The sequence below is a fragment of the Propithecus coquereli genome, unplaced genomic scaffold, assembly GCF_000956105.1.
Source record: "Propithecus coquereli isolate 6110/MARCELLA unplaced genomic scaffold, Pcoq_1.0 Scaffold95, whole genome shotgun sequence".
Taxonomy (NCBI): domain Eukaryota; kingdom Metazoa; phylum Chordata; class Mammalia; order Primates; family Indriidae; genus Propithecus; species Propithecus coquereli.
The window spans coordinates 904,074-931,544 of NW_012155840.1; the positions used below are offsets into that span (position 1 = coordinate 904,074).

Here is a 27,471-nt window from a genome sequence, read left to right on the forward strand (position 1 = left end):
AGACAAATGAGTAGACTGACTCAGCAAGAAAATATACCAGCTATAAATGAACCATTTTAATCTATAAGAGCAATTAGTCACATTTATAAATAGGGATTTAAAAGCATTTCTTTTTTGAAAGATATTTATTTTAGCAACTTACAGTATATCCATAGAGGCTTAATCACATTTGCAAGAATTATTTCTCTTAAAAAACAATGAACAACATAATAACTAGGTTCTAGGTGTTTACCTTCTTCAATTGCTAATATGTTGGTGTTTCTCCTCAAAGACAAAGAATCTTCATCTTTTTCACAATTTTCTTAAAGATAAAAATATTTTAGTAGTTACATCTTAAATATTTCAGGCATTTGAATTTTTCGAAATCCACTATATTTATTTGAACCCCCAGATGAGAGTCTGTTTTTTGGAGATAAACTTCTCAATAACGATATGTACTTAAAGGAAAGTTCTGCTAACAGACAAAGAAGTTAACACATTTCTCCTGTGATTCGCTTCCCCATCTCCTGGTACTACAATAAATAATATATGGCATAAACATCAAAATGGTCAATAGTTTTAAAAATGAAACAGCATTTTCCAGCCAACAGCTTGACTTCTACCAATAAACCTTTCCATCAATGAGCTACATGGAGATTGCAGTCATTTACAGAGATATTCACGTTAAAAACAGCTTATGAGTGATATTTCTAAATGTGTAAATTCAATGCCTTCAAGGAAAAGCTGGGCATGTAGAGTTATCATGGGGCTCACATAAATAGTCCAGGTAGAAGACTGTCCCCCTAAAGAACATTGCAATGGCATCCAGAAGTAAGGCAGGAACAGAAAAGTAAATGACTCTGCATGTTTCCAATTGAGAAATGGTGATAATGATGAATAGGATAGAAATCTGCTTTATTCAGAAATCCATTCTATAGTTTATGGGCATATTTCTGCTTCCAGTTAATCCTAATTTATTAAACTTCCTTTTTCTACTTGGTTCATAATAAGTAGTTGAGGATAAAAACGATTTTTTAATTAAATTATTTCAGAATTAGAAAAAATGTAAAGGTCTGATAGAAAACCAGATTAATACGACATTACCTTTGCTTATGATGGCATCAACAGGAGACAGATCTGCATCTTTTGTGACATCTTCTCTGGACTTGAGCTCAGCTTCCTTCTTCATTCCTCTCCTCAGTAGCGTCAGGTGCACTGTTTGTCCTGTGTGTCGCAATACCTCTACTGCTTGTTGATTAGTAAAGCCCTGAAGGTTTGTGCCATCTACCTGTGATAAAAAGACACGTTAAATAAATGGATATTTGCATTAATAATTCACAAAATGCATATTTACTACTTGTCAGTGAGAAAAGAATAGAGAATGAGTATTCCCCTAATTGGCGGAAAGGCAATAATACTCTAACCTGTTTGGGGACAGTTAACATAAATGCACCAGAATAACTTGGGAGGGTTCTGTTTGTCTTATTTAACATATATTCTGAGATACCACTTCTAGGAATTATGAGCCAATTGTTCCAGGGTAGGGCCCAGGCTCTATGCTTTTTAAAATATTCTTTTATATTCTTCAGGTGATCCTGATGCACAGTCAAGTTTGGAAACCAGAATTATGCAGGATAAAAAGATACAGAAGACAGTGATGAAAGCATTCACTGAGAGCACTGATGTATCCCCAAATCATAGTTATGCTGCCTTTTAAAAAAGAAAAAAACAAAGACAATAAAACTGCCTTCCTTGTTATATCCTTGTCATTTCCTTGTCTCTTCAAAAAATATATGTGATTTTCACCATTTCTAGTTCACAAATGATAAAACATTTGAAAATTTTCCTGTGATCTTTCCAAAATACAGATGTGATCATATCACCCCAACTCTTCCTTCCATAGAACACTCCCTAGGATAATGCTCCAAATCCTCCAAGTGTCTCTACCTCCCATCATCACTATCACCTACCATCACCAACCCCAACTTGCATGATGCTGCCCATTACTCTCTGCCCTCCAGCCACAGAGGGTTTATTTCCATTCTTCTAAACCTGCAGCATGGCACGGGGTCTCTGCAAGTCCTGTTCACTCAGCCTGGACTCTGGACAGCTCACTCTAGTCCATGCTTTTTCTTATTAGTTCACTTAAAAAACATCTATAGTTGCTTTAGATTTTAGTTCAATAGTTATTTTCACAATTAAACTACCTTGATGTCCTTGACTGTGGTCAAAGCCCCCTTTTACCCATTTTCCCTCATAGTACTTTTCAAAATTTTAATTTTACATTTTCTGTCATTATGTGGTTTATGATTGTATGCTCCAAGAACAGGCTCTATGTCATTTTTGATTACAGTAGTGTCACCAAAACACAGCGCTGTCTGCACAGTAGCTATTCATCCCAAATAAAAGTATAGAGCCAGTAGCTGATATGTCCAAGATTTATTTATAAAGCAAATTACCTTTTGGGATAGATAAACACAGACTTTAACACAAAATTTTTAAAAATTCATAAAATCACAGTAAAAAGTTTGGAAAAGTAGAACAATAAATTCAATGTTGAAATTCAACATCATTAATATTCCTTTGAATTGTGAAATGGCTATAAAACGGCTAAGTGTCATGCTTTTCTTAAACACAGTGCTGGCTACAGTAGGCACTCAAACATTTACTAAATGAATGAGAATTATAAGATCTAGATCCGTGGTCCCCAAAATGGAGTACCCTTACTGCAAAGATTTCTAGAAGAATATAAGACTTCTAATTAAACATTTTAAAAACTCATTTGCATTACAAATACATGTATGAGTGTGTGTGTGTGTATACATACCCACACACACATATATGTCTATGTTAATTATATATATAGAATATATAACAACATATACATGAATATATAGAGAAGAGGAAAGAGAGGAAGAAATGAGTGGTTATTTTTACTAATGGGGATATTCAATCAAAAATCTGGAGTTCCCCAATCTAGATGATAATCTCGTACTCTGTGGATTCCTCAAATCTTGTATGATACATCTGAGCTAGATGGTAACTTGAACATAGGTATCTGAATCTCTCTTTTTTCCCACTAGCCCCACCCTGCTGATTCCTTTTTGGAAAGATTAGCAAAACATAACAGAGAAAATACTGCAACAAAACTGGAAACCAAAGGACAAAGGTCCTTACACCAGTAACTTGGAATAATTTCTAATAGAAATGGTCTGAACATGACCAGATGGAAGGCAGGCCAGATGAATTTTCATATGTGTGGGAATAGCTTGTCTGATCTATAATAACAAACTTCAGTAAAAATCAAACACCACCCTCTCATTAAAGGAGGCAATCAGATGGCACACGTGGATTCTAACCAGTAACTCCAAAAAATACACCAAGTACTGGGCACATGCAGCAGCACAGAATTACTTACTTGTAATGAAATCACCTTAACCACACATGTGTGTACACACACATACACAACTCTAACTAACTTCTGGCTATACGACAAACACAGAAAACAAATCCTTTGATACACAGAGGCAAAGTTCCCCATTGTGATGCTCTAGCACTGGTTTCCTCTCTATTTTGTTAATCTACAAATGAATCAAGAGAAACTACAGTAAATTTAAACTTTCACCTTCCTTCTTGTTTTATTAACACCCAAACCATCTGGACAAAACCCACACAAATCTCCAGTAGAACCCATTTTAACTCCTATTTGTATGAGCACAGCTCCTTTTGAGAATGACCAAAGGTAACAGGATATGGAATAAGAAAACCACAGTCCAAAAGAAGGTATGCACACTAAAACATCAGTGCATGTATCTTCCTATGAAATTGTTATCGCAGCGAACAGTAAAAAAGACATTTCCTGAAACTTACATTCAAAATAATTTAGATTTCATTGTATTTATGAGAGTAGGGATTATAGTTACAAAGAAGAAAAAATATTTACCAAAAGAAAAAAGAAAACTGTTACAATGAAAGCAGTCAATAAGATTTTAAATACTGCAAAAATAAAATAAGTAACTGGGAGACAGGATCATACAAGTTTCCCAATATCTCAGAGAAAAAGAAGCAGATAAAAATGATCAGATAAATTAGACTAGAGACACATAGGCTAATCTAGGAAATCCAACACACTTGTGAAAGGAATTATAAGGACAAGAAAAAAAATGAGGGAAAAAATAATCAAAGAAATGATTAAAGAAGAGAAATTTAGCCAAGTCTACAAATCAAAGAGGCACAGAAAAAACAGAAAATCAATGAAATAAAAATCTAAGATCTGAATGTATCCTGATAAAATTCTTGTATTTCAAAGATCAAAAGAAAAAATCTATTAGCCTCTAGGCAGCAAAGAGAGAATGATCAGGTTACCTACAGAATTTGCAGTAAAGAAATTACTAACAAAGAGTTCTATAACTGGTGTAATATATGTGAAAATGAAAATTGTGGTTGAGATGCTATGACTACGGATACCCTATACCAAAGTGAGTTGCGAAATGGGCCACCAAGCAGCACTTTAGTTGGTAAAGAACTATAATTCACACTTATTTAAGGCACAAAAGGGCTGGGTTGTTAAAGGTTAGGAAAAATTTAAGATCAAGATTTTTTCTTTTCTTTTTTTTTAAGAGAAAAGGGTGCTTAAGTCCCCACCCCACCCACTCAGGTATTTCCCGCTTGGCCTCAAGTCAGAAGAGCCGCAGTAGGGGAGGATGCAGTAGATTGTATCTAACTCCATCAAGAGGATAAGCAAGAGGACTTTTAGCTGCTTTGACAATGGAGCAAGAGAAATTTGCTGTTAATGTTGGGACCTGCTCAATGCCCTGACTTTGGATGTAGACCAGAGGAGGACCACACACATAAGAAAGCCAGGTTCAAGTCATTTTGAAACCCACTTGAGTACCTCTAGGGAATGATGGGACCCAAAAGAGAGAATCTATAGAACAGACCTCTACGAAACCAGGGGCCAAGGGCAAGAAGAGTCAGCTAGATGAAAAAAATCCATCTTCTATCATTCATGGAAAGTTAAGTCAAATAAATCTCAATTCAGACCTCCCAAGAGCCCAAGAAGGAACCCTAAGAGACAGTCAGTTTTAAACATTTGCCAGACTCCTGGAGCACAAAGCCATCTTACAGCAGTACCAGTAAAAGACAAAATTTCCCCTTCTCCTTCCTTCTCTTTGTTCTTGCGCCCTTTACACCACAGAAACCCACAATATGGTGAGGGAGTAAAAGAAAAGTTAGGTGGAGAAAGATAGGCTGGGTGGTACACTCCATATCCCTAAGTAAGTCATCAGTTGGTAGCAGGCTTCCAATGGGCCAGGGGGGTAGTTTAAAATTAGATTATTATTTAGTACGAAAAATTTTAATTACTAAACTGGAACTGTGTTTGGTGATTTTGATTGGTCACAGGATACTTTATTCTCTAAGAATAACCTAAGTCACGGGACTTGTCTAAGATTTCTTTCAGGGGAAAGGGAAGTACCTTCCCCATTAAAAATTAAAAGGAGCAATTGATGACAAGACTTTTAAAGTTGTTTCAGATTGTATCCGCTAAATCCTCCTTGTCCAATGTATCTGTTATCCCAAGCCAAACTGTCAAAGTATAAGAAGACAACAGAGATAGACATAAAAAGTTTAGAAAGTCTATCAACACGTTCTCTTCCTGTAAGATTTACTCAAAACACTCTAGCTGAATGAAAGATTAATCAGATTTAAAATTCAAAGTAAGAAAATTGTGGCATACAAGATCCAGTGCTAAGCAACAAAATAAGTAAAATTCAAATCTAAATGACACTATTACAGCAACAAAATTAAATTCAAATGCTTCAAGTCCTTAAAAGAGAAGATATATAAAGTAGTATGTAATAACATGTTTATAACAGCTAACAACTGTAAACAATATAACTGTCCATGAATAAGGCTGCTTAAATGTATCACAATAGATCTATATGTGCTTAAAGACTACACCTCCCAGGTAAATTTTTAAGTAAAACAAAAAATGAAAAGGTACAGACAAATATGATACTATTTAATTATAACAATACAAAAATTTTATAAATCTTAAACCATAAACTATTATTAGTGGTTTCTATGAGAAAGTTTTTTAACCATGTTAAAATTTTATACTTTATAAGATTTTAAACCTCAAAGATAAAAATTAATCTAAAATAAATGTATGTGTTTTTACTGTCATGATAATAAAGCAAAGAAAAACCAGCAAAAATCTCAATGTTGAGGTTCCATGAAAATTCTTAAAATGCACAGAACTTTAGGCTGCAAGGTTTTCATTTGCAATAGATTTTTATCGTTCAACTTTTTAAAAATGAAGTTTCCTTAAGAAAAATCTAATGTGAATGGTTTTGTTTATTTAATACCAATAAACTTAAAATACATAGAGAAAAGAATGCATTTTTTCCTTTAACTTCAAAACTTGATGACTTGGATTTCAAAATGTATTCCTTAACCAAATGTCAGATGATAGTACTAGCACAGAAGAAATTGCTATAATGGAACAGTCATGGACTTTTAAACTTAGACTTCAGGTCAAATTTCTCAATATCTTCATCTGTAATATGGAAATAACCTGCTTTCCCAGAATTACAGTGCATAGAACATTTTACTGGAAAGATAGTCAGGAGCTGATATTATTATTAAAAGAGTGAAGAAGCAAGTAAAAAACATAAAATCCCAAAGAGTTTATGAGAGCAGTTTTTGTTCAATATAATCACATCCACGCAACATATGAGCAAAAGTCACTGAAGCCTAAAGCAGGGGCCCCAGTTAGCTCTGGTCCTTCTTTATCACAAGAAGAGAGTCAAGAGGTCAGTTCAGACCCAACAGTACCACAGACAAATATGTAGTGGAGCTGGGTACAATGACAGCAAATTGCCTATGCACTATTTCATAAGAAGAAAAAATTTAACATCCTCATAATGTGCACTGTAGATACCACAATTAACAGGAACAATTACAGCGGAGAAATACTAGTTGGAACAACTCGCAAAATCTGGCCCCTTAGCACATTCAACCTAGCCTGCTAAGCCCTCCTCCAACACAGCCTATATGTATTAAGAGAGAACTTGAAACCTATTAACAAAGTCACAGAATATCAAAAGCAACATTTGACACTTTTCCTTATTTATATGTTTGTTTAATAGTTTTTATCAAATTTTTATCATGATTCCATACAGCTTTTAGCATCGATCACAGACTATCGAAGCAAAAAGAATGAGTATATGATTTTATCTAATGACAAGTTTGGCCAAATTTTTTGGAAAAAAAAAAAACAACTGTTTTTCTCAAATAATTGTTACAGAGAATACCAACACATAAATGAAAAAAAGGAAACATTTGCTCTATTCCCTGCCCCTGTAATACCCATAGTGAAACCCTAGGGTTTCACTATGTAAAACAATTTGTGAAACAGGAATCATATAACAAAATTGTTTTAAGTTACAAAATAACACTTCCTCAAAATACTAAGAAATAATAGATTATGGTTCCAATAGCTGCTGCTGTCCAAACAAAAATTGAACAAATAGACAAAGACTGCAGTTGTGAAAATGCAACTGGGTGTGAAAGACTTTACTAAAAATATCTGCAAAGACCACAAGATGGTGATATTTCCAATAAAATTAATGCATGACCAAAAGCACTGCATGATGCTCACCCAGAGTTTGAGGTGCTTCTAACTTTGTAGTAAGAGAATGTTGCTAAAAATTAAAATTAAAAATCAGAATATGGACGACAGTGAAGACAAGTGATTTTACTGAAGGCAAGAAAACAATTCAGAGAAAGGATACTTCTGCCTTCGAGCCAACGATTTCCTTCATCACTGACCTTGCCTAAGAAGAATTATATTTGACAGTCCACTTACATAAGAATGAAAATAATGACAAATTTGAAGGGAAGCTATTGTGAGACTCTCAAATATATAATCACTTTAGGACCTCAATAAATATCTGATTAATTATTAAACTGCTACCAGGTATTTTAAATAAAGTACTCATTTGGTTCTCCTAAAAATCATACAAGGGAAGTTTCTTTATCCTACTTTTGTAGGTAAAGAAACTGAATCAAAAAGCTTGCTAAGTGGTTAAACACAGACTTATCACAAGATTCAGGAATTCCACTCCTAACTGTATCCTGAAGAAAAATGAAAACATACATCCACATAAAAACTTGTACAAAAATGTTCATAGCAGCATTATCCATAACAGCCGAAAAGTAGATATCACCCAAATGTGCATCAACTGATGAATGGTTAAATAAAATGTGGTATATCCATACAAAGGAATATTATTCAGTAATAAAAGGAAATGAAGAACTGATAACATGATACAAAATGGCTGAGCCTTGAAAACATCATGCTAAATAAAAAATCAGCCACAAAGGACCACATCTTATATGATTCCATTTACATGAAATGTCCAGAATAGGCAAATCTATAGAGACAGAAAGTAGATTGGTGGTTGCCTAGGACTAGGGGGGATGGAAAAATCAGGGACTGACTGCTAATGGGGATGGGGTTTCTTTTTAGGTAATGAAAGTGTTCTAAAATCGATTGTGGTAACGAATGCACAACTCTCTGAATATTCTAAAAGCTGTTGAATTGTACACTTTAAATAGGTGAATTGTATGGTATGTGAATTATATTTCAGTAAAGTTAATTTTTTAAAAAGCTTTCTAATGGATAATAAGGTAACCTAGGAAGAAAAGAATTAGCTATACTTTTGATTTTTAATTCAGCATCAGATATAGATTTAGACTCCCCATTTATTCATTCTTTTTCCCTCACTTTCCCCAAAAATAAAAAATGTACAGTGGTTAATTTTCATTGTATGGTAAAATAGAGATACACAGCGGAAGCTCATTTCCAGCACATAGTCAGATAAGGTGGCAAACACAACTTGATCTTTAGATTTCAACGTGAACAGATGTAGGTAGGAGTTTCACAGAACAAAACCCAAGAAGACTCAGGGAGTTGCAATGTAGACTCAAAGGGCAGAGATAAAGGACTCTTTTATTCTCTTTTTTTAAACATTGTGGTAGATAACACATAAAATTTACCAACTTAATCATTTTTTTTTCTATGTTGCCCAGGTTAGTCTCAAACTTCTGGGCTCAAGTGATCCTCCCACCCTGGCCTCCCAAAGTGATGGGATTACAGGCGTGAGCCACTGCACCAGGCCCCATCTTAATCATTTTTAAGTGTACAGTTTAGTATCATTAAGTATAATATATTCACAATGTTGTGCAACAGGTCCCCAGAACTTTTCATCTTGCAGAATGGAAACATTATACCCACTGAATAATTTTCCATTACCGTATGCCTATTCCCTGGTAATCACCTACTTTATGTTTTTTTAAGTCTGACTACTTTCCATACCTCATATAAGTAGAATCATACAGTTTTGTCTTTTTGTGACTGGCTTATTTCATTTAGCATAATGCCCTCAAGGTCTATCCATGATGTAGCATATGATAGGATTTCCTTCTTTTTAAAGACTAAATAAGATTCCATTGTGTGTATATATACATACCACAGTTTGTTTATCCATTTATAGACGTCTTGGCTACTGTGAATAATAATACTGCTATGAACAAGGAGTCCTCTATCTTAAAATTTTACTTTTTTACTATTATTAAGAGCCCAACAGGACAAAAGACACTTAATTAGGAAGAAACAAATAGCTATTGAGATTAATTAGCATTCCTTCCCCAAGATGTCTTCCAAATAATATTAATACATGTTCGGGAAAAGAAAGATCCCATAAAAGTTTAAGAAACACTGAGGTTAAAAGGGTAAACAGGTTTTTCTACTTCAGGATTTCTCAGTCTTCAATTTTTCAATGTGTACTGCGAATCCCTAAGGGACCATATTGTATGCAGTTTTTCCTAAACTTATTTGACCAGGAAGCATTTGGTGCAGGGTCTCTTGAATTTGTGTTTCAGGGAGCAGTTTGGGGAGTCCAGTATCCACTGAACGCTGAACTGAAAGTTGTAATCTTTTATACACTGCTTTGAATAGCGATATGTTCAAAACATATTGATATTAGTATAATAACAATGATGGATTGATCTAATTAGATTTATTTCTTTCATTTTTTTATATTTTTAGGGCTGAAAGAAGCCTTGGCCATGGAGTCAACAATAATAGTATCATAAAAAAAAAAATGAACACATCCTAAATTCAGATCCCATTACACTAAAGGCCATGACATCTGGTCTTTACCTTTGGAGCATCTATAAGTAAAGGAAAAGTGTAATATTAATGTATCAAATTCATTACAATCAGTTATTGAATATATCAGAAATTATTCAAGAAATAAGTCTCCCCTTTAGAATTGAGATGAGTAAAGCTTCTATCCAATGCTTTTATTTTACTTCCACAAAATAATAAAAAGGGTTATAGTAATGAGAGCCTCAAGTCACCAAAGCAAACTTAAAATTAGTGCCAAGTTAACTGTAGTTCTCAAAATTAAGTAAACTAGAAGAATGCAATTTTCAATCATGAAAATTAAAAAAGTATTATTAAGTATGTAACTTACTGCTATAATTTGGTCTCCAATTTGAATTCTTCCATCGTGTTCAACAGCACTGCTTTTTGTAATGCTCTTTACGAAGATTCCTGAAGGTTCTAAGATTAGAAATAGGTTATTTTGCACTATTTACAATGAATATCCATCCTCCATTCTCCAAATATGAAGTCCTAATTTTAAATAAATATATATCAGCAAGTGATACAAACAAAACCTCTAGTAGAAACTTAGGCTAGAGAATAAGACAATTGTTTTGTGTGTCTTAAATACAATATCAGGGACACCTACATCAAATTATTCTTAAGGAAGTTTTCAACCAGTTTACCCGGCAATCTGAAAACACATAATGTTGATTCACTATTTTATAATATACTACATATTAAATGTAATTACCAAGTTTAAAAAAAAATTAATGTTTTAAAGTACCTAATTTTTTATCTCCAATGTAACCAGCGATGGTAATTCCTAATCCTTGGACATTTTTAGTGAGTTCTACATCAAATGTCTCACTTTCTTCACTTTTCTGAGTAGAAGCATCAACCTAAAATAAAATTGATAACTATACAGATAAATAAACATGTTAAAAAACAAGATAAGTTCAAAAAGCCACAGCTTTAATTTAGGAATAATATGATATAATAAAGTGTCAGTGAACTCTGCAAGAGAATTATGGTAGAGATTGCTCCTTCAATAGTGATAACATAGACTGAGAGTTACATTTTTGCTCAGAAAGGAAGGTCTTAGGAATAAGGTTGTCTCATCTTCTTATCAGAGAGATATATTACTGTTTGTATATACTAAATTTTAAAAATCAAATAATTTCTTATTAACAAATTTTATTTTAAGAAATGGCTCATCTTCATTTCTAAAGAAGTCAGGAGGTAGTACAGTTGAAAGAACTCAAGTTTTGAATTCAGATCAACAAATTCAAATCTAGCTTTGTCACTTAATCTAGAAAGAAAACATCTACCAGGAAAAGAATAACAACAACCAGTCCAGCCACAACTTATTGAGCAATGTCTATATAACCGGCACTTGACTTGTCTTAATTCATTATTCCTTATAACAAACCCATGAGGTAAGTACAATTACTGTATCTCCCTAAGGAATACAAACTTATCCAAGAACAAAGAGTTAGCAATCTAGTAGAAGCAGAATTGAAATCCAGACAGTTTGGTTGCAGAGCCCTTGCTCTTAAATTATACAGAGTATGTAAAATCCCTAGGAGAATATAGGGACCATAGTGCCTAGATGTTAGTTGCTATTATTATCTTAAATTTATAGTCGATTCTAACAACATGAATATGAGCTAATCTATCCTGCAGATATTTTATTAATAGGCTGGTGCCCTATTTTGAAAACCAGTGAAATGCACCAAGGAAGTATTTTAAGTTGTCCTTTTATTTGTTTTGAAATTCAGCCTTTACCATGAAAAGGCATTTATTTATAAGGAAAGTATGAATTTCTGCATTGGCATTCTTCACTCCTGGAATGATAGCTGAAAGTGAGTTTCTCAGATATCAGCTTTCTCTAACATGTAGAATTGTTATTAATTGCATGTTGGACAGAAGAGCAAAGCTCCCTAAAATTAAGCATTAGTGGACTGGTACAACAAGTCATCAATAAGCTATTGGTAGTATGTACTAGCGTGGTGTCAGCAGATTCTACAAAGAACCGTAAGAAGAGCACAACAAAATCAAGGCTATGGATTCTAAGAGACATGCAGGTTGGAACTGCATGCTAATATTTTCTAATTTTCTTTAAACAGACTCTGACTATATCTCACTGATAGTCCACTTAAATGAGATATAATTTTACAGTAAAGTTTTATTTTTTTTTCACTGCACATAATTATCTGTGCAAACTTAGCAAAAGTTTAAAGTTTAGATAATTACAAGAAAATGACAGGATGAAATCTGCTTCAATTGAAACAAATGTGTTTTCTATTTTTAATAAGACTTATGCGAGTGCTATTTTAGAGGGTGGCAATTTGACTATCGAATGGTTTTAAAAGGGGCACAAGCTTCAGAAATGATGATATGCACAGAATAGATATTTTTCTAAGCTTTCAATTACATCAAGTGGTTTTCGGTATTGCATTCATTTATATATCGCTGAATACAATGTTTTGTTTACCACAAAAGAATGCCATTTAAACAGTTTCATAAACAAGCTTTCTTTTTTCTCTTTGCAAAAAATAGCAACCAAACTCAATCCTAAAAACAACAGAATCATGGAAATTTCAAGTGTTCTAATAAAGTTTTAAAGGACTTGTGGAGGAGGTCAGGATATTAAAAAAGAATTTGTAGCAACTACATAGAAAAAACTTTGATAAAAAAACTTGAATATTTTTACAACTATAGCAAAGGAATACAGGACTTGTATTTGCTATATAGCTTATCTAGAAATTAGGTCTAATTCTCTTCTTAAACGTTTAAAAGATTTCTTGATAAAATCATTTTATTGATATTTTATCCACTTTAGTCTGGTAAATTGTAAACCAGCTGAGATAGCCACTATTTTCCAATAATTTTGAAATTTTCTAGCTTTTTTCACATAAAGTTAAGGACAAAGATGGAATGCAATGCCTATGAATAAAACTTCTGTTATGAAACCAAAAGCATAACTTTTATTAAAAATATCATATAACTGGGTCAAGAATAATGACTATTCATTACAAATCTGATACAGTTCTAAGACATATCTTAAAACAATGACGCTGAAAAGTTTTAGTAAGCCTTACTCACTCCCACCAAGCCTGCCCCGACTCTTCAACCTCCACACATCCAAAACAAACACACAAAAAAGAAAGCTGTTGATAGAAAATGATTAGAACTGTGACCCATCTTACAGAGAGCCTTCCAATTGAGAGAAAGATAGAATTAAATGTTTCAAGTATTATTAAAATTTTATCCATACTCCAAAACATTATCCTCATAAATGCTCTGCTTAGATAAAAATGAAAATAATAATCTAGCATTTTTAAGCAAACTATTTTCCATGTTTTATACATTATTCCTAATTAACAAAATATTAATAGTACAAGAAAGTTCCTATGTTTCAATTTTGTTCCATTATTTGGCACCAATATATGAACATTAATAAGTCCAGTTTCTACATAAATATCACTGTCATCTACTATAAGTGCTATTTTCTCTGACTTTCACGTTAACGATTTTTGCCTACTTACCCGTGTCTCTGGTGTGGAAGATGGGGATGAGGAGAGAGTAATGCCCAAAGCAGTAGGTGTTGTATGTTCTTCTATGGCACCTCTTGCAATCATCAATTTAACTCTATTTCCACATTGCCTAAGTACCTGTGCTACTTGCTCACTGCTCATTCCTGCTAGATCTGTGTCACCAATCTTTAGAATGTGGTCTCCACTGCATAATCGCCCATGCTGAATAAAAAGGGATTGAATAAACTATGATTATGATAACTGCATCAGAGATATCCTAAATGAAGAAAAAGGAATAATAAAAAATGGCAATTGTATGAAATACCATTCATGGAATATTAAACATGTTATAATATTAACTGTCTTCTGACACATCCTAGCATCACTATGTGATATAAGTAATGAAATTCACAAATATTCCTTAAATCAATAATTGATATAGACTTTTCATTTTGATTTTTACCTACTAAATGTAAGGATAAAAAATCCCTTTTGGTGATTTTTTTTTTTTTTGAGGGACAGAAAGAAGAAAATTCCATTAAGCAAAAATGAAAAAAGAAGTCATTATGCAAATACACATTGCTCAAAATGTGGTATGAATCACAAGAAACTATTGTATTAATATCATGATTTTATTCTTGGACATTTCAATTATAAATGTCTCAAAAGAACTCACTTGCACCTGAAATCCTTGTGAGATAAAAATGCAGGTAGATGTAGGGAGTGAAAAGCAGTTTTATAAGGCTCCATACAAGAGCCGTCCAATAAAAATTTCTGCAATGATGGAATAATTCTACACTGTCCAATACAGCAGCTACTAGCAATACGTTGCTGTGGAGGACTTGAAACATGGCTAGTCCAACTGAGAAAATGAATTTGTAATTTCACTTAATTTTAATTAATTTAAATTTGAATTTAAAAAGTGACATGTGGCAAGCAGCTATAGTATTAGAGTACAGCTCTACACTGAAGATGAATCACATATACATCAGCAAGCGTGTCAACTGGGGAAATTTCATTTGATACTGCTAAATGCTGGCTAATGTTTAAAAGAAGAAAAATTTGCATACTATTGTGTTACTGTTAATAATTCTAATGACAAGACTATCATTAAATAAGGCTTTTGTTTATGAATATGGGAAGTGTTTGACAAACCTGACTTCCTAGTTTAAGCTCAAATGCACATGCAAAACAACAGCTTTATAAACAAAATGTTATATTCCAGGCAGCTTTATAAACAAAATGTTATATTCCAGGCAATAGTTACTTAAACTGGTAGACCTTGTAAAATTAAAATATAAGTCATAATTAATAAATGTATTAAATATTTTCTCACATATAGTGCAACAATGTTACATATCATAAATAGCAATGCTTCAACAAACTACTTTAAGCGATAAAAACAGGCTGTACTTCATATACAAAAGTGATACCAGTGACCCATCACTAAAGGACCAAGTTGAATCTTGTTTTTTCCCCCTCAGCAATAAAGTTTTTTTCCCATAATACTTTGTGACTATAAAATAGCAGACTAAGTCTGTAATATGATCTATGTTCATAAAACAAAAGGGTAGCTACCTATACAAGAATCAAAATCATAAACTTGGTTTTAGTCTATGGTTCTAAAGAGTATTAAGCTCATCGTCTAAAACTGTAACTTAAGATCTTTGTCCCTTTTCTTTATATTATCGTTTGTATTTTTTTTTTTAGAAATAGGGTCTTGCTATGTTGTCCAGACTGGTCTCAAACTCCTGGGCTCAAGTAATCCTCCCACCTCAACCTCCCATGTCCACTATAGGCACATACCACCACACCCAGCTTCACTGTCCCTTTTCAAAGGTATTCCTCCCCTAGGTTGAAGAGAATACTTCAAGGACAGCCCAATAAAACAAAAGATTTTAATTTGGTTTCTTTGATACTATCTAAGGCCAAAGTTTCTTCTTTCCAACAAAAGTGTAAAAGATAAAGCCATATTACTTGATAAAATAGCATAAAAGACCTATTGGAATTGCATACCTGATCAGCTACTCCTCCAGGCAGAATGGTTTTTACTATCACACCAGTTGTTTTTCCTCCTATGATGCCAAATCCCAGACCAGATCCATCATTCACCAATTCAATAGTTTCCACATGCTGCCAGTGAACCTAAAAATAAAGCTTGTATATGAACTTGTAAAAATTTACAAAACACTAAGATGTTATACTACAGGAGAGATTTTTGTGATTATCACTTTGTTATTAAAATTAAATAATTGAATTCGGAAATAATAATGAGCCCTAACAATGTCTCTTTCATTTAATACACTTCCCTTTCAACAGAATGTCACTGTTGTTGATATAATCATTCTAAAAATTATCAATACATCATCATAATGACTGCATTTCACCAGTTAAAGATAGGGACTCATTTGTAAGATCTTTTGTAGAACTTCTAAAAAAAAAAAAAAAAAAAAAGATCAAGGAAAAAAAAGGTCATATGTTAAGAATCTCTTCTGCATAATCCTGAAAGTAGTATTCCAAATTAGATAACTTATTAAAGTCACTGACAGCTAATTGTAATGATATAATTGTATAATTTATAAGGCAAAGTCAAGATTATATCTGTCTACAGATAAAGTCAACTTTGTTAAAGTACTAAATTTTTTTTTGAGGAATGCCATCAAATGAAAAACTGCACAAAGAAAAGTAAATGTTTTAGAAGCTAGAAACTTAATTATAATTAAATAAATATTCTAAGCTAGGAAGAGATATAATAATACGAAGACTAAAACTCAAGAAGTACATAGAACCTACAGGAATTAGAAACCTGGGGATAACCAAAAAGAACTATTAATAGAAAAATATGTTCTGTTCCTTTTGAAAATTTTAGGGACTTACCGGATTAGAGTGAGCTGAAATTGTGCTGGCTGCAGATGGAGAACGGGAAACTATGGGGCTGATGAGGTGAGGCAATGAGCCTCTGGCAATAACTAGCTGGACAGTGTCTTTGGCTTTCTGAAGGATGCTGATAGCCTGTTGATGTGTAATTGTCTGATCAAGTGCCTGTCCATTGATAGCAAGGATCTGATCAGTTTCCTTTAACCTTCCATCTCTATCAAGGATAAAAAATGGGGTAAAAGACATCTGATAGCTCTCAAGGAAATGATAGTTTCTTTGGCATGTATATTCAGATTATTTTTAATCCCTTTTTTTTTTTGAGACAGAGGCCCACTCCGTCGCCCAGACTAGAGTGCAGTGGTATCATCATAGCTCGCTGCAACCCCGAACTCCTAGGCTCAAGCTATCCTTCTGCCTCAGCCTCCTGAGAAACTGGGACTACAGGAATATGCCACCATGCCTGGATAATTTTTCTATTTTTAGTAGAAACGGGGTCTTGCTGTTGCTCAGGCTGGTCTCGAACTCCTGAACTCAAGCAATCCTTTCACCTTGCCTCCCACAGTACTAGGATTACAGGCATGAGCCACTGTACCAGGCCTTAATCCTATTTTTAATTGCTATACTTTTTATACTTTTTCCTGGAGTTCCACTCTTTAAAACATATGCTTTGTCTCTAGGTGATCAACTCTCTTAAGGTAATTCCACTGCTACCTCTAATCAACCCCTCACATTTAAAAGTACTCTTTTTTTCAGCTACCTAATCAACCTATACATTTTAACTTGATGTTCCTATCTTCTAAAAATGAAAGGGTATATGCCTATAGAGTTCTATAGAGTTGGGCCTCTGCATTTGTGGGTCCCAGATCCATGGATTCAACTAATTGCAGATTGAATATATTCAGTAAAAAAAAAATGAAAAATAACAATAAAATAATAAAAAATAATATAAATAGAAAATAATACAGTATAACAATTATTTACATAGCATTGTATTTGGTATTATAAGTAACCTAAAGATGATTTAATGTACACAGGAAGATATGCACAGGTTATATGCAAATACTACACAATTTTGTATAAGGGACTTCAGCACCCACAGATTTTGATATCTGCAGGGGTCCTGGGACCAATCCCTCACAGATACTGAGGGGCAAGTATATTTAATTGTTATTTTGAGTATATTTATAAAATACAGCTCAAATTATCTTGGGTCATTTTTAATACAGCAATTTTTTAAATCTAATCAAAAAGAGCCCATTTAATAACAACGAAAATAATGTTCTACTCAAATTTTTCTTTCCTTACTAAAATGTAATTGAGTCATGACTATATTTAGAGCTATTTTCATTTCAAAGTATTTGCTTTTTTATCACAGCAACGTTACTGACTTCTAAAAACTGGTCAATAACAGATTTATGTTCAGTTTTTTTGTTTCTATCCATTATCATTTTTGTGAATTACCTCGTAGTGATCAAAACCTTCAGAATGTGGTATCAAAAACAAAGACGGTGTAACATTCTCACCTGTGAGCCACACTGCCCTCTTGTATCTCTTGTACAAATATTCCGAGCTCTCCCCTGTTTTCACTTCTTAGTCCTACAACACTAAACCCAAGGCCTCCACATGGAGGTTTGAGGAGCTCAAAAACTTCTACATGGCGACCCTGTTCAGGAAATAAAGCAAGAAATAAAATTAAAAGCCAACCAATGCAGTGACAGTCATCTTAATAGTGGTATTACATTTTTTCAAAAAAAAAAAAAGAAGAAATTGAAAAAAATTTTCCAAAGATAATTTTTAGCACTCATGGCATAGAATGGGAAATTTTATTTATCCTGAAGAATATTTCTAGAATATAACACATAATACTCAATTTAAATTGTGATACTAAAAAAAGTGTAAAATAAAAATCTGAGGCATCTAAACTCTTACAAAATTGACTTCTTTTTGACTGCAATTTTTTCAGATGTTATAAATGTCACTATAATCTTCAAATTATTCAGGACTTGATCACATTCTTAAGATATTATAGACTTTATCACAACTGACAGGAAGAAATGTTCTTACCTGGGCCATATTTTTGATCAGCTGATCAAATTCATCACAAGCAGATTTCCCATTAACGTGTGGAGTACCAGATCCTGTAAGTGCTTCCAGATTCCCACTATTTGATGATAATAAAAATGATTCATTTTGCAGAGTAGGAATTACAGCTGGGCTGAGATGAGGAATGTGAGCATATTCAATATTTGAAGTTGCTGAAGTTGCAATGTTTACCTAAGAGTTATGCAGAGATTATTAATAATTTTGACATTTCACAAACTATTTCATAGAAAACATCACAAGAAGGGTAATAATGAAGTACACATGAAATTTCAAATGTCCATATCCTTTGATCTAGCAATTCTATTTCAAGAAATTGACTTCAAGGAGAAAAATGAGAATAATATGCAAAGATGTTTGTACAAGAATGTTCGATGGTAGTGCTATTTATTACATGGAAAAACAGAAAAACCATAAATCATCTCCCCTGTTCAAATTCAGGGTGCTCATTAAAACATATACATAAATATTTACATCCATAAGCACACTTTTTTCTCTCAATCTCCTAGGAAGTAACCTCTACACTCTCGGAATTTCCCAAGTGATGGGGTATCTTTGTTATTCAGGGTGGGCCACAAACCTTGGGTCTAAGTTCAATCATGTGGGCAATTAATCATAAACGTGTCTATGAAATAACACCCGAATAAAAATTTTGAACATCAAACTCAGGTGATCTTCCTGAATTTACAACACTGTCCTACTGTCACATATATGTTTCAGTCAAGAATGGACCACATATGTAATGGTGGTCCCATAGGATTATTAGGAAGGTGAAAAATTTCTATCACCCAGTGACATCATAGCTATAACATCACAGCATAACACATTACTTACATGTTTGTGGTGATACTGGTATAAATAAACCCACTGTGCTTTTTCTCATCATTTTAGAGTATACTCTTTCCACTTATTAAAAAAAATCTAACTATAAAACAACCTCAGGCAGGTCCTTCAGGAGGTATTACAGAAGACGGCATTGCTCTCGTAGGAGATGACAGCTCTGTGTGTGCTACTGCCTATGAGGATCTGCAGTGGGACAAGAGGTAAGGTGGACCTCTATACCGACCCTGTACAGGTCTAGGCTAATTTGTGTCTTAGCTTTTAGCAAAAAATTTTAAAAAGTGAAAGAATAAAAAATAAATAATTTTAAAATAGGAAAATGCTTATAGAATATGGATATAGAAAAAGAAAACATTTTTGTAAAGCTATATTGTGTTTGTGTTTTAAGATAAATGCTATTACAAGAGTCAAAAGCTTAAAAAAACTAGAACCTTTAAAAAGTAAAAAAAGTTACAATAAGCTAACTGAAGAAAGATTTTTTTTATAAATTTAGTGCAGCCTAAGTGTATAGTGTTTATAAAGTCTACAGTAATGTACAGTAATGTTCTAGGCCTTCACATTTACTTAGAATTCACTGATTCACCCAGAGCAACTTATAGTCCTACAAGTTCCATTCATGGTATGTCTTATACAGTTATACCATTTTTCATCTTTTATACTGTATTTTTACTGTACCTTTTCAATATTTAGATATGTTTATATACATAAATACTTACTATTGTATTATAATTGCCAACAGTATTCAGTACAGTAACGTGTGGCTTTGTAGCACAGGAACAATAGGCCATACCATAGAGCCTAGGTGTGTGGTAGGTTACACCATCTAGGTTTATGTAAGTACAATCTATGATGTTCACACAATGGCAAAATGCCTAACGGTACATTTCTCAGAATGTATCCCAGTCATTAAGCAATGCATGACAGTATTCCATGCATATTGTCACATATGGATTCTGGGAGGGTAACGCTTCCCCAGTAAAATGAAAGCTTCAAGTTTAGAACCACCCCATATTCTGTGCTATGCATCACTTCCTTTGGCTATCTTTAACCATATCCTTTCCCTATCTATAATAGACCATAACCTTCAGTATAATAGATTTCAGTTAATTCTCTAAGACACGCTAGTGAATTATGGAATCAGAGGGTGGTTTGGGGAACTGCCCAAACTTGCAGTTGGTGTTAGAAGTGAGGGTGGTCTTATGTGTACTTTACCCTTTAACTTTGTAGCTGGATCTTAATTCCTTGCAGTTGGCGTCAGAAGTGTTAGGCAGAGTTATCAGTCTGGAGGACTGTGCCCTCACACTTTGCAGTCTGGCTAACTCTAGGTACAATGACATAAGTAACAACAATGAAAAGGATCATTCCATTTTTGGAAAAGATTCTATAACTACTTGTGTGTGCCTGTTATAAAGAGGTCTAAGTTAAATCTAAACAACAGATAAAACAGTACATTCAATCCTAATTTCATATTTCTGTCAGGTGTCCACAATATGACTTTTTATCTGTAATTATTAATCAGAAAGATTACATCAATGATGTTTTTGGATCACTCTCTAACCTCATCTCCTAGCACTCTGTCCCTCACCTACTTTGTTCCAGCTATACTCACCTTTACTGTTCTTCAAACTGCCAAACTGCTCACTTTACCAGCCAGGTACATCCTTCCCCCAATATCAACATGCATACTTCTTCATTTCTTGCAGGTGTGCTCAACCTCACCTCAAAGAAGCCCTCTTTGGCAACCCTGTCCAAGATAGCAGCCCACCCTTAGGTTCTAAGAGCTTGCCCCGCCCTATTTTTCTTCGTGGCACTTGTCACCACCTGACATACACCCTGCTGTCATGGAGCTTAGCATCGCAGTCAGTGGAAACACATTAGAATGTAAAATTCTCCAGTGGAGGAAATTGACTATTTTATTTTCTTCTGCCCTCATTCTCTAGAACAGTGCCTTGCACAAAGTTGGCCTTCAATACGCATTTGCAGAATAAATGTTTATCTATTTTTTTAAAAAGCCTACTCTGATCCAATCTCCCAGACAACCCTCCAAGTACCATTTTACAGGTGACAAAATTACACAAAGTCACACACATAGGTAGTTTATGACCTAGGCTTTTTTCATCATGGTGTTCCCATCATCTTTGTATTATACACAAAGCATACTGTCATTTGAGATATCATGTCTGAAAATAAGACATTAGGTAAAGAGCATTCACTGACCGAAGCTATCAAAATATTTCCTAATGTGTCTCCAATCCATACGTAAGAGTTTGTTATGCATCCTTAGAAATAAAACAGAAAACTCATTAAGTTACCAATAATTCAACCATTATACTGGCTATCTATAATCATGGATAAAAAAGAGATCACTGTGTTAAGAGAAAACTTTTGGGAATCCTTTCGAATGCTTATTTTAAAATCTACAGCAGGCATGATCAATTATTATTTTTTCAAAAGCAAGCATCTATGCCAAGATTGATTTTTTTTTATCCTCAGCCATGGCAACTTCAGTAAAGTCTGCCAGCAGATGATACACTGCTTAGGTTGAAGCAGATGGCATAATGAAATTTGTGACAGGCTGAGGATCCCACATACCAGGACCTAAGGGCTATGGTATGCTTGCATAGGAAAAAATATTTGGACTTCTGCTATGGTAAGCCAATGAATAAATCACATTCCAAGAATAGAGAGTCTATCATTAAGAAATTCATGGTAAAGTAGAAACTCTGATATTATGAATTAGGTGTGAAGGCATTCCGAGAGTAAAGTAGGAGCAGAACAGGTACAATCTTGCAATATGAGAATTGTATAAAAGTATTTAATATCAATTGTCTTCTAATTTGTTAAAGGTTTGACAAATGTCAATGACTCCACTTGACTTTCCCCTGCTCTTGAGGTCTGTAGAAGGTTACAGAGATAATAAATTTTAAAACTATAATTATACCATCATATGAAAATCTTGTTTTTAAATCTGCAAATTTATAATTATAAGAAAAAGCACAAAGATATCTTTTCTTTTTTTTTTTTTTTTTTTTTGAGACAGAGTCTCACTCTGTTACCCGGGCTAGAGTGCCGTGGCATCAGCCTAGCTCACAGCAACCTCAAACTCCTGGGCTCAAGCGATCCTACTGCCTCAGCCTCCTGAGTAGCTGGGACTACAGGCATGCGCCACCATGCTTGGCTAATTTTTTCTATATATATTTTTAGTTGTCCAGCTAATTTCTTTCTATTTTTAGTAGAGACAGGGTCTTGCTCTTGCTCGGGCTGGTCTCGAACTCCTGAGCTCAAACAATCCACCTGCTTCGGCCTCCCAAAGTGCTAGGATTACAGGCGTGAGCCACCACGCCTGGCCAAAGACATCTTTTGATTCTGCTATAATTGTTTATTAAAATGGCTTTATAAACTGTAATCTCTTGACAAACTGTAATGATTCTTATTTGCCTTGATAGGTCTGTTCATAGCAGACACACTAAGAATGTTTAATGATTCCCATCCATGGTGTATAAAATATAAAATAAACAGAAGAAAACATAAATATCTGATAATTTTTATATACAGATAAACAATCTGTATAATTTATGGAAGTTGCTAGTAAATGAGCAAGAGTCACCAAATAATTATCTGTTCTCTGTTTAACTTCTGGCTGAGTATTTCAATTTAAAAAGAGCTTTTATGTGCTTAGTAAATAAACATATATTAATTTATGGATTTTAATTAGTGCCATTACCTAATACATAACTTAAATAAAGATTATGCAAATTGGTCAATTAACAAGTTTGCAAATTCTTTGTGAAAGGGCAGGCTAAAACACCCTTCAGTATTTAAAAGTATAGGAGAGGCCCTTTTACAGGATGCAGTCTGAACCAGTAATTGGCTCAGATACTCCAAAAAGTCAGATAAAGCAGAAATCATAACAAAGGAAAAATATATAACTTAAGCACTTTATTTTAACTTAAAATGTATGTGTATTCATTTCTAAATATCTTGATATATGGATAAGGTCTTCATGAATATAGCCCCCAAACTGGGAAGTCCCTACCTTCATTGTTGAATAAACCACACTCATATAATATGGTGTTATTTTATACTTCAGTCTCTTTAAGGTGGAGCAAGAATTTAGATACTTGAGAGACAATTTCATTGAAGAATTCTTCTCGATTTTTATAAGACCTTTCCCCAATGTTTTACAGTTTGATCAAACAGAATTAACAATTTCACCAATTGTTTTATCAATTCATCTATATAGTCTTTCAAAAGAATTTAAATAGGTTTTCATAGGAAAAAAAACTGTTGTCATAAATTTTTATACAATAAAGTCATACAATTATAAAGTTAAGTATTAACTGGCATAAATAGCTTTAAAAATGATTTTTTGACAAATGCATACTTAGCTGGTATGAGCTAGAGAAGGACCCAAACTAGAGAGCATCTGAATAGACAAGTGGTTAGTGCCCTTGGCATCAGTCAATACGCCTTACAGGAGAAACTGACAGTATCTTCTTACCTAGCAAATTACGAATTTATAGATCTGCTAAGAGAGCAGATACCTGACAACAAAGATTTTCATAGCACACACATACATACAAATACACAAACATACATGCAAGTACATACATGCATACACACACATACACACAGTTACCTCAGATTTATACAAAGAAAATTCCAACGTAAATTCTTAGGCAGAAAGAAAATGATTTCAGATAGAAGATCCCTACTGCAGAAAAGACTTAAGAGTATAAAAAGGGTTTAAAAATGTAAATCATTAGGAATTCCTTAAAACACTAAAAAATCTAAACTTGTGGACATTTAAACAGATGTGAAATTAAAGTACATATAATTACGTAAAGGTAGGAGTGGAGTAAATACATAATTATTTTAAGTCCCTTGCATTTTACAGAAGTGGCAAAAGTACTAATTAAAGTAGAATCAAATAAACCAATGATACGTATAACTGACAAAAGATTCATATCTATTAACAGAACACATAAAAACTTCAAAACCCAATAGTTAAAAAATTTAATTAGGAAATAAGCAAAAAACCACACAAAGAGATATTTCATGAAATAAGATATGGGGATAGCAAATAAACACATAAAAGATGCTTGGCATCATTAGCCATTAAAGAAATGCACACTAAAATCACAAAGAAATATTACTTTATACCTGTCAGAATGGTGAGGATGTGGAGAAACTAGATTGCTCATACATTGCTGGTGGGAATGTAAAATGATACAGCCCTACTAAAAAAATAGTTTGGCAGTTTCTGAACAACATGCATTTACCAAGCAACCCAGCAAGTGCATTCCTGGATATTTACTGTAGGGGAAGAAAAACCTACATCCGCACAGAAATCTGTACACAATTGTTCACAACAGCCTTATCTATAATAGTGAAAAAATGGAAACAAACAAAATGCTCCTCAATAGGTACATTCATATACTAGCCAGCAATAAATAGGAGAATAATATTAATATACACAAGATGGATAGACCACAGGAGCATTATTCTGAGTGAAGAAAAGCCAATCTCAAAAGGTCACATGTGTTATAATTCTATTTTTATAACATTCTTAAGATGACAGAATTACAGAGATGGAGAACAGATTAAAGGATGTCAAGGGTTATGGATGTGGGGAGAGAGTAGGGTAATTACTATAAAGGAACAAAATAAGGGATATCTCTGTGGTGATAAAATAGATCTGATCTTGATAATGTTGACAGCTATTCTACATAAGTAGGAAAAAATGACACAAATTGAAAAATTTATACATATTGTACCAATGTCAGTTTCCTGATTTTGATATTTTATTACAATTATTAATATATAACCACTGGGAAAAATTTGGTGAATTATATATAGGACTTCACTACAATATATCTAAAAATTTCTATGTATCTGTAAGTATTTCAAAATAAAAATTTTCTTTAAATGTTGACTCATGTAAATGAAGGATATATGACACATAAGGAGCTCTGACAACTCAACAGGAAAAAATCAAATAATCTCATTAAAAAATGGGCAAAGTGTCTGAATAGATATCCCTCAAAGACATACAAATGCCCAGCAGATATATGAAAAAATGCTCAACATCATTAGTCATCAGAGAAATGCAAATCAAAACTACAATGAGATATCATCTCACCCCACTTAAAATAGCTTTCATCAAAAAGTCAGATAATAACGAATGTTGCCAAAAATATGGAGAAAGGGGAACCCTCATACACTGTTGGTGATAATATAAATTAGTACAACCACTATGGAGAACAGTATGGAGGTTTCTCAAAAAAACTAAAAATAGAATAACCATATTACCCAGCAATCCCACTGCTGGATAAATATCCAAAGGAGGGGAAATCATTATATCGAAAAGATTTCTGCATTCCCAATTTTATCACAGCACTATTCACAATAGGCAAGATTTGGAATGATCCTAAGTGTCCATCAGTGGATAAATGGATAAAAAAAATTGTGGTACATATATACACAATGGAATATTATATAACCACAAAAAGAAGGAAATCCTGCCATTTGCAACATGGATGGAACTAGAGAGCATTACATTAAACAAAATAAGCCAAGCACAGAAAGACAAATTGCACATGTTCTCATTCACATGTGGGAGCTAAGTATGAAAAACAATTGAGCTCATGGAGACAGAGAATAGAATGATGGTTACCAGAGCCTGGGAAGGGTAGGCAGGGAAAGGAGGATAAAGTGGGGATGGTTAATGGGTGCAAAATTATAGTCAGACAGTTAGACAGAATGAACAATATTTAATAGCACAAAAAAGTTAGTATGATCAACAATAAGTTAGGGTATACTTTAAAATAACTAAAAGGATGGAATTAGAATTTTCCTAACACAAAGAAATGATAAATGCCCAAGGTGATGGATATCCCAATTACACTGATTTGATTAATTCACATTGTATGCCTGTATCAATACATCATCACATGTACCCTATAAAGATATACAACTATTATGTACCTATAATAATTAAAAATGTTTTTAAATTTTAAAAAAGGATACATGCTATAATCTTTAGGGTAACTACGAAAACAATAATAAAATACAGTATAAAAAGCTTGCTAACCAAAAGAAGAAAATGAAGTAAAAATATTTAATATAGGCTGGGTGCAATGGCTCATGCCTGTAATCCTAGCACTCTGGTAGGCCAAGGTGGGAGGATCGCTTGAGGTCAGGAGTTCGAGACCAGCCTGAGCAAAAGCGAGACCCATCTCTACTAAAAATTGAAAAAATTAGCCAGGTGTGGTGGCGTGTGCTTATAGTTCCAGCTACTCAGGAGGCTAAGGCAGGAGGATTGCTCGAGCTCTAGAGTTTGAGGTTCCCGTCGGCTAGACTGATGACATAGCACTCCAGCCCAGGCAACAGAGCAAGACTATCTCAAAAAAAAAAAAAAAATTCTTCAGTATAAAAGAAGACAAAAAATGAATAAGCAAGACAAAAAGAAAAGCAAAAGATGGTAAATTTAAACCCACATTTATCAATGGTCACATTAAATATAAAGTGGTTAAATAAAGACTAAATTGTCAGACTGGGTAACAAACAACAAAAACCAAATACATGCTGTTTACCAGAGATTCAAATTAAAGCAAACATAAAAGTACAAGGATGAAAAAAAGATACCCCATTCATACATCAACCAAAAGAAACCTGGTGCAGCTCAAGTAATATCAGACAAGTGGACTTTAAGACAAGAAGCATTACTAGAGATAAAGAGGGACAATTCACAAAGAATCAATTCAGTAGAAAGATTAAACTATTTTAGTAATCTAAAAACATAACTTCAAAACGTGTGGGACACATAAACAGAAGCGAAAACAAAAACCATATGATTCTCTCAATAGACGCAGAAAAAGCATTTGACAAAATTCAACACCCTTTTATGATAAGAACGCTCAACAAAATCGGCATAGATGGGGCCTACCTAAAAATGATACA

The 27,471-nt window shown here is 33.6% G+C and overlaps 1 protein-coding gene across 1 annotated transcript in view; it reads right to left on the bottom strand.

Moving 5' to 3' along the window:
* Window positions 1-27,471, bottom strand: part of MPDZ (multiple PDZ domain protein) — a 179,965-nt gene that overhangs the window by 97,818 nt on the left and 54,676 nt on the right. Inside the window, exons 4-12 of the mRNA XM_012665003.1 lie at window positions 18,634-18,843; window positions 18,093-18,232; window positions 16,570-16,783; window positions 15,709-15,837; window positions 13,705-13,914; window positions 10,941-11,055; window positions 10,524-10,612; window positions 1,084-1,267; window positions 233-301 (exon numbers count right to left, since the gene is read on the bottom strand). Coding sequence (XP_012520457.1) covers window positions 233-301; window positions 1,084-1,267; window positions 10,524-10,612; window positions 10,941-11,055; window positions 13,705-13,914; window positions 15,709-15,837; window positions 16,570-16,783; window positions 18,093-18,232; window positions 18,634-18,843 — 1,360 coding nt within the window. The remainder of the gene's footprint in view (window positions 1-232; window positions 302-1,083; window positions 1,268-10,523; window positions 10,613-10,940; window positions 11,056-13,704; window positions 13,915-15,708; window positions 15,838-16,569; window positions 16,784-18,092; window positions 18,233-18,633; window positions 18,844-27,471) is intronic.